At 39.3% G+C, this 14,591-nt stretch overlaps 2 protein-coding genes across 8 annotated transcripts in view; one reads left to right on the forward strand and one right to left on the reverse strand.

Moving 5' to 3' along the window:
- Positions 1-13,299, reverse strand: part of TRMT13 (tRNA methyltransferase 13 homolog (S. cerevisiae)) — a 20,350-nt gene extending 7,051 nt beyond the window's left edge. Inside the window, exons 1-9 of one of the 6 annotated variants that reach the window (XM_010830987.1) lie at positions 12,795-13,108; positions 11,909-12,077; positions 8,345-8,391; positions 8,191-8,257; positions 4,770-4,832; positions 4,521-4,590; positions 4,167-4,273; positions 3,647-3,814; positions 1,014-1,086 (exon numbers count right to left, since the gene is read on the reverse strand). In XM_010830987.1, the coding sequence (XP_010829289.1) occupies positions 1,014-1,086; positions 3,647-3,814; positions 4,167-4,273; positions 4,521-4,590; positions 4,770-4,832; positions 8,191-8,257; positions 8,345-8,391; positions 11,909-11,935 (622 nt within the window). In that variant the 5' untranslated portion in view covers positions 11,936-12,077; positions 12,795-13,108. Of the gene's footprint in view, positions 1-1,013; positions 1,087-3,646; positions 3,815-4,166; positions 4,274-4,520; positions 4,591-4,769; positions 4,833-8,190; positions 8,258-8,344; positions 8,392-11,908 lie in introns of all 6 variants that reach the window. The other 5 variants (XM_010830988.1, XM_010830989.1, XM_010830985.1 and 2 more) reach the window with 5 other exon arrangements.
- A 104-nt stretch (positions 13,300-13,403) lies between these two features.
- The window catches only part of SASS6 (spindle assembly 6 homolog (C. elegans)), a 39,973-nt gene continuing 38,785 nt past the window's right edge, over positions 13,404-14,591 (forward strand). For both annotated transcript variants that reach the window (XM_010830994.1, XM_010830995.1), the window contains exon 1: positions 13,404-13,591. In XM_010830994.1, the coding sequence (XP_010829296.1) occupies positions 13,527-13,591 (65 nt within the window). In that variant the 5' untranslated portion in view covers positions 13,404-13,526. The remainder of the gene's footprint in view (positions 13,592-14,591) is intronic.

Here is a 14,591-nt window from a genome sequence, read left to right on the forward strand (position 1 = left end):
CCAGGAACAGAAGACAGCATGCCCAGTCTAGACTGGAACAGGTCTGAAGGATCCAGGAGAGAATTTTTCAGGAAGATGGCAACTAACAGAATACTTGATAAATGTATTAGAACAATTTAAGATAATTAAAGTGCAATTTTTAAAGTTATACCTCTTTTAAAAAATTGAAGTATAGTCCATTTACAATGATGTGTTAATTTCTACTGTACAGCAAAGTGATCAGTTATATAAACATATATATACATATATTCTTCTTCATATTCTTTTCCAATATGGTTTGTCAGGGGACATTGAATATAGTTCCCTGTGCTATACATAGGACCTTAAATACATTTTTAAAAGGCCAAGTAAAAAAAATTATAAATTATCTACTAACTCAATGAACAAATTTTATTTACTATATGGGCCAATGGTGGGTTGCATTACAGGGTTGAATTAAAATTAGCAGAAGAGGTTGCTGGCATATGTTTGTATTATTTTCATTGTAAATAATGTGAAAAACTAAAAAAGGTAAAAAAAGGGCATTAAAAAGTATGATTCATGGGTGTGTGTGTGTGTATGAAATAAGTTCCATAGAGATGGGTTATTTTCTTTGGTACAATTTAAAATTGTGGGAGTATCTTTCACAAATTAGTTAGGCAGAGAACTAGCTCATTTCCATAACAGTTTTGGTAAAGTCATGTTAACAATGGGCAGAAGGCTAATGTACGGCATGAACAAACTCAGTAATAACAGCACAAATAAGCAAGATAAGGGCATATTATCAAAATTTTTAAACCATTCTCTAGTATGACATTTCATGTCTAGCTGATCCTGAAAAACAATTTCTTAGAGTGTCAACCCTCATCCCATTTATATGTATCTAAATGTTAGATATAAAATTCTACATTAAAAATGGATTAATCTTTGTTTTTCCTGAAGCACTGTTCTGCCTGATTGGATTTCTAAGCAACCCTCAAGAGTTTGAAAGTTCTTTGATTTATGGAAGAGCAACTGAAAGTTATGCAACTTACTCAAACACAAATGTTGAATATCGATTTGAAGTCTTTCAAACACTGAATTTTTCTTTCTGTGTTTGCCATCTACCTGTACAAATAGAACATTATTATAACAATGGGTTTCACGTAAGGGAAAAAAAAGCTTTATGAAAATAAAAAGATTTCTATTTATTTTCAAAAGTCAGAGCTAATAATTTTCCATTTTATTTTTTAGTATTTAAAAAGTAGAATTGTTAATTGTATATTCTGTGACAGAAAATAACAAGTCCATTGGATTCTCCAGGCCAGAATACTATAGTGGGTAGCCTTTCCCTTTTCCAAGGGATCCTCCCAACCCAGGGATCGAACCCAGGTCTCCTGCATTGCAGGTTATTCTTCACCAACAGAGCCACCAAGGAAGCCAAAGAATACTGGAGTGGGTATGCTATCCCTTCTCCAGCGGATCTTCCCAACCCAGGAATTGAACCGGGGTCTCCTGCATTGCAGGTGAATTCTTTACCAGCTGAGCTACCAGGGAAGCCCTCACATTTTTATAAGCCTCGAACATTTCACAAATTATAATGTACACATTATTTCCTTTAATTCTAAAAACTCCCAATTCACTGATGAAGGCATTAATGTTCATAGATGTTAACTGACTTACCTAAGATTATTTGCCAGTTCCTTTATCTTTATCAGGCCCTAATACACTATTTGTGGCTTGCTTCTCTTCTTACTCTCCCTGAAAGATCACAACCATTCTCACCTATATCCATATACCTATGATTGATAAATCTACATGGTGGCCCGGACCGTTCTGATGAGCACACACAAACCCAATTGTCAAACAGAAAGTTCTACTTCAACAGCAAACTCACCTAAAACTGAACTCATTATTTCTCCCTCTGAACTATTCTTCCCCTTCATCCTGGCACATTCCCTGTCTGAGGGAAGAACACCACTTAAGTCATTTAAGGCACAAAAGGTCACCAGAATTAACTCCTCCGTCTTACTTAATCAAGTCTCATGGCTCCCACTATCATTACATTTCTCATACTCTTCCCCTCCTCTCTGTCTCACTGCAACATCCTTAGCTCTGGCCCATTTCTTACCTGGATCATAGGATGCTGCTGCTGCTGCTGCTAAGTCACTTCAGTCGTGTCCGACTCCGTGTGATCCCATAGACGGCAGCCCACCAGGCTCCACCGTCCCTGGGATTCTCCAGGTAAGAACACTGGAGTGGGTTGCCATTTCCTTCTCCAATGCATGAAAGTGAAAAGTGAAAGCGAAGTCGCTCAGTCGTATCCAACTCCCAGCGATCCCATGGACTGCAGCCTACCAGGCTCCTCCGTCCATGGGATTTTCCAAGCAAGAGTACTGGAGTGGGGTGCCAGGGCCTTCTCCGGGATCATAGGATAGTATCTTATTATTATCTCCCTAGTTCAAGTTTCATACTTTTCTGATACAGCTTTAATGGTACTGCTAAGAGGAACTTTTAAAACTCTATTTACTTCACCAATCCTTATATACTCCTTAAATTTCTTCTTTGCTGCTTCCTTCTCCTCAGGAAACCTGAGGCTGGTGTTTTATCTTCTGGTAGAACTCTTACATATCTGGTACTTATCACTTAGCGTACTAAACCAATACTGTCCCGTTAGATGTAAGCTTCTTGAAGACAAGAATTAAATCTTGTTTCCACTGTATCCCCAGCATGTAACAGGATAAAGTCAAACTCCTTCCATAGCATAAAATATGACCCCTTCCAGAATCTGTCCCACCTCTCCCATCTCACTGTTGAACTCTACTTCACATCATTACTTCCATCACACAGAAATGTTTCTGTGTTCCCCTGTCTTTTCAGGCATTTGGTTACACTGTTCTTGCTTCCTAGAATGCTTCTCAAACCCTGTACCTAGCAAATACTCACTTTTCAAGACAGACCTCAAACATCACTTTTTCTATGTAGCCATTTATCATCCCTTCCCTGCAGTAAAACTTGTCACTCCCTCCTTTGAACCCACACTGTATTCTGTGCAGCATCTTTTTTTTTTCCTTCATATTTTAACACCATTAAAAAAATAATCATTTATCTATTTGTCTCTTCTTTCTAAATATAAGTGGGCTTCCCTTATGGCTCAGCTGGTAGACTCTGCCTGCAATGCTGGAGACTTGGGTTTGATTCTTGGGTTGAGAAGATCCCCTAGAGAAGGGAAAGGCTACTCACTCCAGTATTCTGGCCTAGAGAATTCCACGGACTGTATAGTCCATGGGGTCGCAAAGAGTCGGACACGACTGACTTTCACTTTCACTCTGAACATAATAGAACATAGGGACTCTTGTATTATTTGACTTTATCTACTTAGTATCTGTCATGGTTCTGGTGGTATGCTCAATAAATGTTTACTGAACAAACAGTAAGTTTCAGAGGTAGTAAGGACTCAAGACTTTTAACTGCTAGCTTGAGCTTGGCTCTTTTCACATATCTCCTTGTTTTTGTTATTATTTTAAGAACTCAGAAATTTAGATTAAAAAATTACCTTTAAGTCACCAATATAATTAGAATAAAAAACTATAATCAAATAAACACAAAAAACTCATTTTCTTTTAGAGGCTTTTTAAGTGCAAACAAAATCTGGCTACAAATATACCACAGTGTGGATTTCACTTACCTTGAATCTTGTGGTCACCTTTTCTACTAGGATGAAGTGAACTTTTTCAGCATCTTTTAAGGCAATATCAACCCAATGAGATAATTTTCCCTTTCCTGCTCCAAATTCAACAAAGCATCTTCTTGGACCAAGTAACTTTAAATTTTCAATGTTACCTAAAATAGAAGCCTGCAAACTTCACGAGATTATTTTATAAACTAGAACAAAAAACATGTGGCTCAAATGGAAAAACAGCAAGACAATTTCTGTATAGGGCACCATGTTCACAATGGTAATTTTTGTTTGGCTTTAAAGTTTTTCTCCTGCTTTTAAATAGTTAACATGCAGTACTCAGAACCCTATCTATGCCAAGGACTTTCTATATATGTTTGAACAACCTTATTTGAAATGGAGATTCTGTACCATGAAAGATAATCTAAACAAAAGTTCATTAATACTATTTTAGAAAAAATAGAATGTTAGCTTCTGACAAACGAACAAAAAGGCCATTTTTAGTAGGGTTACTATGGCTTAAACATACCTGCTGTTTCAGATGTTTGGCTGCAGAATCACCATTTTTAGGGTCATTAAGGGCATCATGCAATGCTGGATGGGACATAATTTGATCTTTAAGTGTGCAGTTCAAACCTGTGCCAAATAAAAGCACACAAGCCTAAACAACCAAGTGTGAAACTGTAGTGTTCTAAGCAATGGTAGTAATATTAAACCACAGAGAAATTTCCCTTCTCCAGGGGATCTTCCCAACCCAGGGATCGAATCTGGGTCTCTTGCATTGCAGGCAGACTCTTGACTGTCTGAGCTACCACGCAAGTTCAACTCATATACTACCTCATTGTTCTAATAAAATTTAACTTGTAAATTTAGGCAGACTTACCTTCACTTGCTTTTCTCAATTTCTTAATTAAGTTTTCCAGCTGCTCTTCAGAGAGAGACGAAATTGGAACCTATATACAAAAATGGGAAATGAGCTGGTCTGGGAACTGATAACATTGATTCTATAAGAAAATGCACTTTACGTCAAAATAGTTAATTTATTTCAAAAATTGGAACAATAATTGTAAGCTTATTTACAGTGTGGAGATACTCTAGAACACCTCATAAAATTAAAAAGTCAAGTACTTACCAATTGATCTGGTATTTCGGTTTCATCTTTTAAACCTGCATTAATATCTTGAATAAAGAAGTCCTTAACAAAAACAAAATGATAACAAAAGTTATTAATGTGAAGAGTTCACAAAAATTAAGGTGAAAAACTGGTTCATTCCTTCTAATACTCTGCATCGGCCATCTTCTCTTTCTTCCATTCATTTATTCATGAAAAAATTATTCATAAATAATTACTGAGTGACTAGTCTGGTCCTTAACTTGCTTTAGTTGCTGAGGATTCACCAGAGTGAACAGAACAGACAAAAACCTCTGTGTTGCTGGATCTTACATTCTAGTGAGGTGGCTATCTGAATAGACATTTATAGTCTAAAGAAATTCATTCGTAATTTCTATTAACATTTTTACCTATCTCTAGCATAGACTGAGGATGTTACTTTTGCTAACTGTTAAAGCAAAAACAAAGGCCCAACTACAAATGGCTGTTTATCAGATAGGTAGCATGGCCACAAACACATATGAAAAAATATTACAATGGTTTAGGTCTGATTTCTTCTATTTTAAAATACTAATTAAAACAGAATATAGAAATGTCCTGTGATACTATGTTGTGTAAATTAACATAGTGAGATATTTCTAGTCCATTTTCAGAGACAGAAAGACTCTAAGTAAGGATCTAATTCAACATGTTCAATAATGAAAATGTTCTATACCTGCCCTAGCTAACATGGTAGCTACAGCCTTGAAATATGGCTAGTGTGACTGAGGAACCGGACTTTCATTTTGCTTAATTTTAATTAACTCAAATTTAAATAGTTACACATGGCTAGTGGCTACATTGGAGAAGCCAATGGCAACCCACTCCAGTACTCTTGCCTGGAAAATCCCATGGATGGAGGAGCCTGGTAGGCTACAATCCATGGAATCGTGAAGAGTTGGACACGACTGAGTGACTTCACTTTCACTTTTCACTTTCATGCATTGGAGAAGGAAATGGCAACCCACTCCAGTGTTCTTGCCTGGAGAATCCCAGAGATGGTGGAGCCTGGTGGGCTGCTGTCTATGGGGTTGCACAGAGTCGGACACAACTGACACGACTTAGCAGCAGCAACAGCAGTGGCTACATATTAGACCATGTAGACATAAATGAATCAAATAGTGTAATTTTTTACAAATTCTCTTTTGAAGGTGAAAACAACTCCTGAGACATTATGTAAAGTAATTTAGTTATGCATTAGACATTAGACATTAATGCACAGGCTTTAGTTATACAAATGGCAGAAAAGTAATGTACGGATTGTGGGTTGCTACTTTTACTTATATGGGTAATAAGAGAAACTACTGATTAAGTGGAACAGGTTAGAAAGTGAGTATTAGAGTGTTTTGTTGGATAACTGACAAAACTATAACAGAAAATTATTAACAGCTACAACTATTAGTAAAGCAAAACCTGGGTTTCATGTTATACATAGTGTACTAGACAAAAACTGTTCTATATTTCTTTTCTCTATCTCGTCACCCCACTGCTTTTCTCCCTTTCCTTTTCACTGTGTCCCTAGCATGCAATGAAATCTGTGCATGGGTATTCCATTTTTTGGGGGGCCCAGTGCCACTCAGCCTGTGGGATCTTAGTTCCCCAACCAGGAACTGAACCTGGTTCTTCAGCAGTGAAATCATGGAGTCCCAATCACTGGATCACCAGGAAATTCACAGGGGTATTCCAGTTTTAATAAATTCACTTTTTCTCTCAAACTGTTCTCAGAACACATATTCAATCTGCTTGCTTTAACTAAAGCCTAACAGTTAGGTAAGGAAGAGAACCTCCATGCCTGTGAAAGTGAAAATGTTAGTTGCTCAGTTGTGTCCGACTCTTTGCAACCCCATGGAATGTAGCCTGCCAGGCTCTGTCCATTGAATTCTCTAGGATAGAATGCTGGAGTGGGTAGCCATTCCCTTCTCCAGGTGATCTTCCCAATCCAGGGACTGAACCCAGGTTCTTTTGTGGCTCAGATGGTAAAGAATCTGCCTGTAATGCAGGAGACCCAGGTTCAATCCCTGGGTTGGGAAGATCCCTTGGAGAAGGAAATGGCAACCCATTCAAGTATGCTTGCCTGGAGAATTCCATGGACAGAGGAGCCTGATGGCTACATGTAGTCCATGGGGTTGCAAAGAGTCAGACACTATTGAGTGACTAACACTAACACTCCTGCATTGCAGGCAGGTTCTAAAGAACGTGTCTGAGCCACCAGGGAAGCCAGATAATCTCCATGCATACTTGAAAATAAAGGCAACATTCTTTTTACTAAGAGACTAACTAGGGATAGTCATCACTTTTCTACTACACATCTTAATGTAAAATTTTTTCCTTTTTAAACTTACGCCATTTGGCTTACTGGTTTTCAATTAGGAGGCATTTGGAAATGTATGGGGATAATTTGTTGTCAAATGACAGTGCTGTTGGGACTTCCCTGGTCGTCCAGTGGTTGAGAATCTGTCTGCTAATGCAGGAGACAGATTTGATCCCTGATCCAGGAAGATTATTATCTAGGTGCACTTATGCCCATAACTACTGGACCTGTGCTCTAGAGCCTAGGAGCAGCAACTACTAAGCCTATGTGCCACAACTACCGAAGCCTGCGCACCCTAAAGCCCGTGCTCTGCAACGAGAAGCCACCGGAATGAGAAGCTGGCATATTGCAACTGGAGAGTAGATCCTGCTCTCCACAATTAGAAAAAACCCCACACAGCAACGAAGACCCAGCAGAGCCAGAAAAGAAAAAAAAAAAGAAGTATATATTTAAAAAAAGGACTCAGTTCAAGTGTTACTCTCTCTGGAAAGTCTTTCTTGATCCCTTAGATTTAATTTTAATGCAAGTATGTGCTCTTATCACATGTACACTTACTTCTTTCATTGAACTTAAGAGTTCACTGAAGACTGGGATCATATTTTATTGAAATAAACTTGTATGCTAATGTGCTAAGTTGCTTCAGTTGTGTCTGAGTCTTTTTTACCCTATGGACTACAGCCCCTAGACTCCTCTGTCCATGGGATTCTCCAGGCAAGAATGCTGGAGTGGGTTGCCGTGCCCTCCTCGAGGGGATCTTCCTGACCCAGGGAATGAACCTGTGTCTCTTAGGTCTCCTGCACTGGCAGGTGGTTTCTTTACCACTAGCGTTGGCACTAAGTAAGTATTTTTGAATAAGTAAACTGTGAAATTACTCTCTGAATACTATTTTTGTTGCAAAATCATCTGTTACCTAAATTAGGACTCTTAGTGGATTCACAGTCTAATGTCCTATATACACTCAGATGTATTTACCGTATTTCAGTCTCTTGAAGCAAGAGCTTTGTTAAAAGCTCATATTTGTAATCTACTAAGTATATATAAATATTACATAGCACCTATTTTACCATTCCATTTTACTGACCAAACACTTACAGGTTTCGGCTTCTCTCTTGAGTTACACTTTTTCAGATGCTTTGCTAGTCGATCTTCATATACTGTGCTAAATTTAAAGAGAAAATTATTTAAAATAAGACTGTGACAATCACTGTTTCTAGCACAGAAAAACCCTTCTCCAACCCATACTTACTGTTTTGGATCTAAAGGACACAGAATTCTTTTCCGAGCATTTTCTTCCTAAAAACAACAACGAAAAAAGAACATATTTATTCTAACAATATATCAAGTTTATTGCTTACAGATACTAGATACAGCTTCAGTATAATCATAAGCTTATGCTATCCCAAAACAAGATTAAGGAAACCTTAAAGGCACATTAACAAAACACTCCCAAAATCAGATCATCGAGTTTAAAACACAGATCTCTAGTGTAATGATATCACCTCATACCTGTCAGAATGGCTATCATTAAAAAGAACATAAATAACAAATACTGACAGTCATGTGGAAAAAAGGAAATCCTCATTCACTGTTGGTAGGAATGTAAATTGGTACAGTCACTGTGGAAAACAGTAAGGAGGGTTTTCAAAAAACAAAAAATACAACTACTGTATGACCCAGCAATTCCACCTCTGGGTACATATCCATAAAAACACTAATTCAAAAAGATGTGTACCCCAATGTTCACAATAGCATTATTTATAATTGCCAAGATATAGAAGCAACGTAAATATTCATCAACAGATGAATGGATTAAGATGATGTGGTAAACACACACACACACCCCCTATGGAATAGTATTCAGCCTTTAAAAAGACTGGAATTCTGCCATTTGCAACAAAATGGATAGACTTGGAGGACATGGTCAGAGAAATAAGTCAGACAGGGAAAGACAAATACTATATGATATCACTTATATGTGGACTCTAAAAAAACAATACTCCTAGCGAAAATAAGGAAAAAAAGCAACAGACTCACAAATATACAGAACAAACTAGTGAAGAGAGGAAAGGGGAGAGGAGCATTATAGGGGCAGAGGATTAAGAGGTACAAACCATTATGTATAAAATAAACTACAAAGATATATTGTACAACACATGGAATATAGCCAGTATTTTATAACCATTGTAAATGGAGTATAACCTTTAAAATTGTGAATCACTGTATTGTACATCTGTACCCTGGTGGCTCAGATGGTAAAACGTCTGCCTACAATGTGGGACACCCAGGTTTGATCCATGTGTCGGGAAGTTCCTCTGGAGAAGGAAATGGCAACCCACTCCAGTACTCTTGCCTGGAAAATCCCATGGACGGAGAAGCCTGGTAGGCTACAGTCCATGGGGTTGCAAAAAGTCAGACATGACTGAGCGACTAAATTTTCACTTCATCTATACTTCAATTAAAAAAAAAACCTTTAGTGTAGCTCATTTAGGTATATATGAGCAAATATTGCTTTGGATAACATTGATCTACAGCTTCAAACAGGTTATAGAGAAAGCCTACATATGTAATTTTCAATCTATGACAGCACTGACTAGATATACGCTCTTATTCTAGGGACACCAAGGAAAAAAATGCTGCCGGTTTAAATTACGACATATCGATTATATTATGTAATCATAATATCATTGATATTAAAAAATATTCTGATTTTAGAGATGTTAAAATGTGTGGGAAAATTGTGTCTCAGACACAACTAAAGATAGATCTTCCTCAACTTATGATGGAATTACATTCTGATAAACCCATTGTATGGAGAAGGCAATGGCACCCCACTCCAGTACTCTTGCCTGGAAAATCCCATGGACGGAGGAACCTGGTAGGCTGCAGTCCATGGGGTGGCTAAGAGTTGGACACGACTGAGCGACTTCACTTTCACTTTTCACTGTCATGCATTGGAGAAGGAAATGGAAACCCGCTCCAGTGTTCTTCCCTGGAGAATCCCAGGGATGGTGGAGCTTGCTGGGCTGCCATCTATGGGGTCTCACAGAGTCGGACACGACTGACGTGACTTAGCAGCAGCAGCAGCAAACCCATCCTAAGCTGACATATTCTCAAAAATGCATTTAATACATCTAACCTACCGAGCATTATAGCATAACCTAGTCTATCTCAAATGTGATCAGAACATTTATCAAAAGTCTATAGTTGGGCAAAATCATCTAAAAGCCTATTTCATAATAAAGTGTTGAATATCTTATGTATTTTATTGACTACTGTACTGAAAGTGAAAAACAGATGGTTGTGTGGGTACAGAATGACAGTTAGCATATTAGTTGTTTACCCTTGTGATACTGTGGCTGACTTGGAGCCCTTACTCCTGACATTGCCCAGTACTGCGTATCACTAGCCCCAGAAAAGATGAAAAATTCAAAATTCAAAGTATGCTCTCTACTGAACACTCACTGCTTTTGCAGTATCATAAAGCCAAAGAATCATAAGTTGAACCACAGTCAGTTAGGGACGTCTATACGGTCTTTTAACCACTTGGTACGTGATCATACTCTGCTGGCTTTGCAGCTTTTGGTACAGAATAATAACATCCTATTCATATCTAAGTTACATTGATTTAACTACAAGTACTCAGAAAAAATAAAGGAGTTAATAGTTAATAGTGTTGGCAAGTCTGTATAGTGTAACAGTCAAAACCAAAGGTCAGACTGCTTAGATTCCTAATTTTTCTATTAGTTCCTAGCTATCGGCTCCTAACTTTATGATCTGAAGTCTTACTGCCTCATATGAAAGACAAGAATAAGGTATCTTCTCAAGGGTTGTAAAAATTGAGCTAATAGGTTTCAAAAGAAATGTTAGCACAGTGCTGTTCATACAGCAAATGCTGTGTTCATTACTAGTGTTAACAATTTCTTTTTCAGTCTATTTCAGTTCTGTTCTGCCTCCTAGTATATCCACAAAACGATGTTCACTGAACTTCTTGAACAAGTTAAGAGACTTTTCAATATCTTTTGAAGATATAGCACATATTCTTCCCTATTTGCTGACTTTAAAGTCTAAACTCCATGAAGGAGAAGACTCTATGTTAACGTCCCAAAGTATAATGAATGATGAGTACGGGAAGAAAGTACTTTTAGGATTTGTTATTTGTTAGAAACAAGGCTTCTCAACCTTGGCAGTACTGATATTTGGGGCTGGATAATTCTTTTTTGTGGGGGCTGTCCTGCCCACTGTAGGATGTTTAGCAGCATCTCTGGCCTCTAGCCACTAGATGCAAGAAACAACAGTCTTCAGCTGCGACGACCAAAATGTCTTCAAACATTGTTTGGGGATGCTAAATCATCCCCACATTAGAAACACTGGGTAAAAATAAGTACAAGTTATACTTGTACTTATAACTCAGCCATATATGACACTTCAAAAAAGAGATGGGAACAATATACTCAATCATAACAAAAATTAAAGATTCAGTGAAAGTGTTAGTTGCTCAGTGTGTCCCACTGTGTAACCCACCAAGCTCCTCTGTCCATGGAATTTTTCAGGCAAGAATACTGGAGTGGGTGGCCATGCCTTTCTCCAAGGGAACTTTCCAACCCATGGATTGAACCTGGGTCTCCAGCATTGCAAGCAAACTCTTTACTGTCTCAGCAACCAGGCAAGCCCAGGATACCCCAAACTGAAAACCAAACTAGTCATTGAAAGTGTTTCCACTTGGAGCTTTTCAGTCTTTTTTCAAGAGATTAATAACATGATGTCATTCCTCTCCAGGAATATGGATTACCCTGTAAGGATCTAGTCATACTCTACTACTGTTTCCATCTGCTGTCATCTTCTGGACGTCTGGTTAAGGTGAAATACCAGGCCTTATAACAGGGAGAACAAAATCCTTCTGCAATCATAAAATTCATTTTTCAGTCAGGGGATGTTTGCTGGTCCTCTCAAAATACAACAGAAAGTGTACTTCAGAGTTCCTGTAAGTCACAGGTCAAAAAAAGAATAAGCTTGTTTCAGTACACTTCATTCCAGCCAAGTATCAGTTAAATCAAAATATGAGTTAGAGCTATAGCTATGAGGGATCAGTAGCAGATGAAAGGATTCTACAGCGGTATTGGTACTGGATATTGCCTAGGAGGATAAACCATCTAACAAAGAAAAATAATGTAAATAATACTGGATATTCAGAAGGCAGGAAATCAAATGGTTTTCTCTATGGCTTAACCTTCCTAAAACCTATGAAACATGATCTTTTTCTATAAGCATTATGCTGATCTTGTTTTTAAATGCCCTGTCATATATACCCTAAAGAAATACACATACATAAAAATATAGGCTGCTTGACAATACAATCATATGTACAACCGAGCAAAACTGTACACTTTCTGTTCTCAATTTTAAAAGAATTCATTCTTACGTGTTTTTTAAATCTTTCCTTCCCCTTTTCAGCAAAGTAGTTACTAGTTGCTTTCAAAAGATTGTACGTCTAAATAAAAAATTTTTGCAAGTTTCTCTCAACCGCATTCACAAGACGTGATTATCGTTCACGAAACAATGAAAACACAATTAGTGAAACCTTGGATTCTTTCATTGATCACTCTTCTTTCTAAACCACCATTTCCCATCAGGAAGGCGGAGAGTGAGCCGAGCGCAAGAAGCGGTAGTCTGCAGTAAAACTAAAATCTAGGCATTACCATGAGCTGGTATCAAGATAAACGGGTCACTGCTGGCGCTTTACTTAAATAAAACAATGCACTTCACTACGGCTCATCATCTCTCCCTAGGGAGGCCAGTATTGCGTTTATCACAGGAAAAGCTGCAAAATCCAGGGGGCTGAAGCAGAAATCTGTCAGAGGGGAGGTGCCGGACCAGGAAACTTATTTCCGACCCTCGAGAGGGTAAGGCGATACCAGACCTCCGAGGCTCCAGCGTGTTCACCACAGAACCTTTTTCCGGCTGCCACCACCATCCTGCAGAACCGCTTCTTCTTTTCCACAAAATAACCGCATCGCCCCTCTTCTGGAAAGACAGTTCCATGCGGCGTCAGCGCAGCGGCCGCCATAATTCAGGGCTCACTCCGGGTGGCAAGCATTGATCAGCTGAAGAGACGAAAAGTTCTCAGATTCACTCCTGTCCCGTTCCCGTAACAAATATGGCTGCGTCAGGTCCTTCCACGCAGGAGAATGCCATACCCGGAACTTTACCATCCCAGCTTCGTAAAACCGGAAGAAGTTGATGGTGGCCGGCGAGGTCCAAACCTCCTTTGTATTTCCTCTGTTTCTCTTTCTCCGCTTTCTCCGCCTCCTCCGCGGAAGCAGAGCGGCAAACTCAAACTTTACAGGACCCGGAAGTCTTTCAGCCTAATATCGCGGGCCGGGCCTGTTGTGTTTTATTTTTTCGCACACCGGCCAGGGCAGCGGTTCAGCATGAGCCAGATTTTGTTCCAGCAACTCGTCCCGTTGCAGGTGAAATGCAGAGACTGCGAGGAGAGGTGAGGTTCGCGTTACCCCGTGCCCGTGGGTGGCGGTTGGGGTTGGGCCAAGGGGAAAGATGGCGGCCCCCGCCAGTGCGCAGCGGCCTGCGGGAGGGTATCCAGCCGGAGTCCCCGGGAAGAGACCTATCTGGGACCTGGCTCTCTCTCACTAAGTAAGTTCTCCGTCGCCGAGAAGGGAAGTGTGTGAGGAATGGGACGCTGACCTGCATCAAATTAATTTAAAGAAAAACTTATCTCTGAACGTTATCGTGGACATTATAGCCCTTTGCTCTTTGACAGATAAGAACTCCTGCTGAGAAAATTAATTTACTCGAGGGCTTACGAGTTCAACGCAGGGCGGGCACTAGAACTCAGGCCTTGGTTCCCAGCCATTTTTCCACTCTTTTTTGCGTTATATTGGAAGTAAGTTAAGCTTCGATTTAATGAACTATGTGGTATATTGCTTCTTTTTCACATTAGTTACTAGAGATAAGATAAATTACTTTTAATAGACTAAAGACGATTGGGGAACACCGTAAATTCATTTATCCATTAAACAAATATTGCATATTTGCAAAACACCTGCTAGGCACTGGGGATGCAATGGTCAGGAAAAAGTCCTTGCGTTCGTGGAGTTCACATTCTATTGGGGTAGGAAATAGTCGCACAGATAAATGCAGAATTACAACTTTGACAAATGAGGTGGTGCTGTTGAGGCTTAAGTAGAGAGATCTTGGCGAGAAGTCAGATCAGACCAGATCAGTCGCTCAGTCGTGTCCGACTCTTTGCGACCCCGTGAATCGCAGCACGCCAGGCCTCCCTGTCCATCACCAACTCCTGGAGTTCACTCAGACTCATGTCCAGCGAGTCAGTGATGCCATCCAGCCATCTCAAGCTCTGTCGTCCCCTTCTCCTCTTCTTCTGGCGAGAAGTCAGGAGACTTCAATTTTGTCTCAATTCCACCAGAGTGGCAGCTGGCTCATTTTTTAAACTTATATAACATTCCCACCCACATTGT

This window comes from Bison bison, unplaced genomic scaffold, assembly GCF_000754665.1.
Source record: "Bison bison bison isolate TAMUID 2011002044 unplaced genomic scaffold, Bison_UMD1.0 scf7180017864519, whole genome shotgun sequence".
Classification (NCBI taxonomy): domain Eukaryota; kingdom Metazoa; phylum Chordata; class Mammalia; order Artiodactyla; family Bovidae; genus Bison; species Bison bison.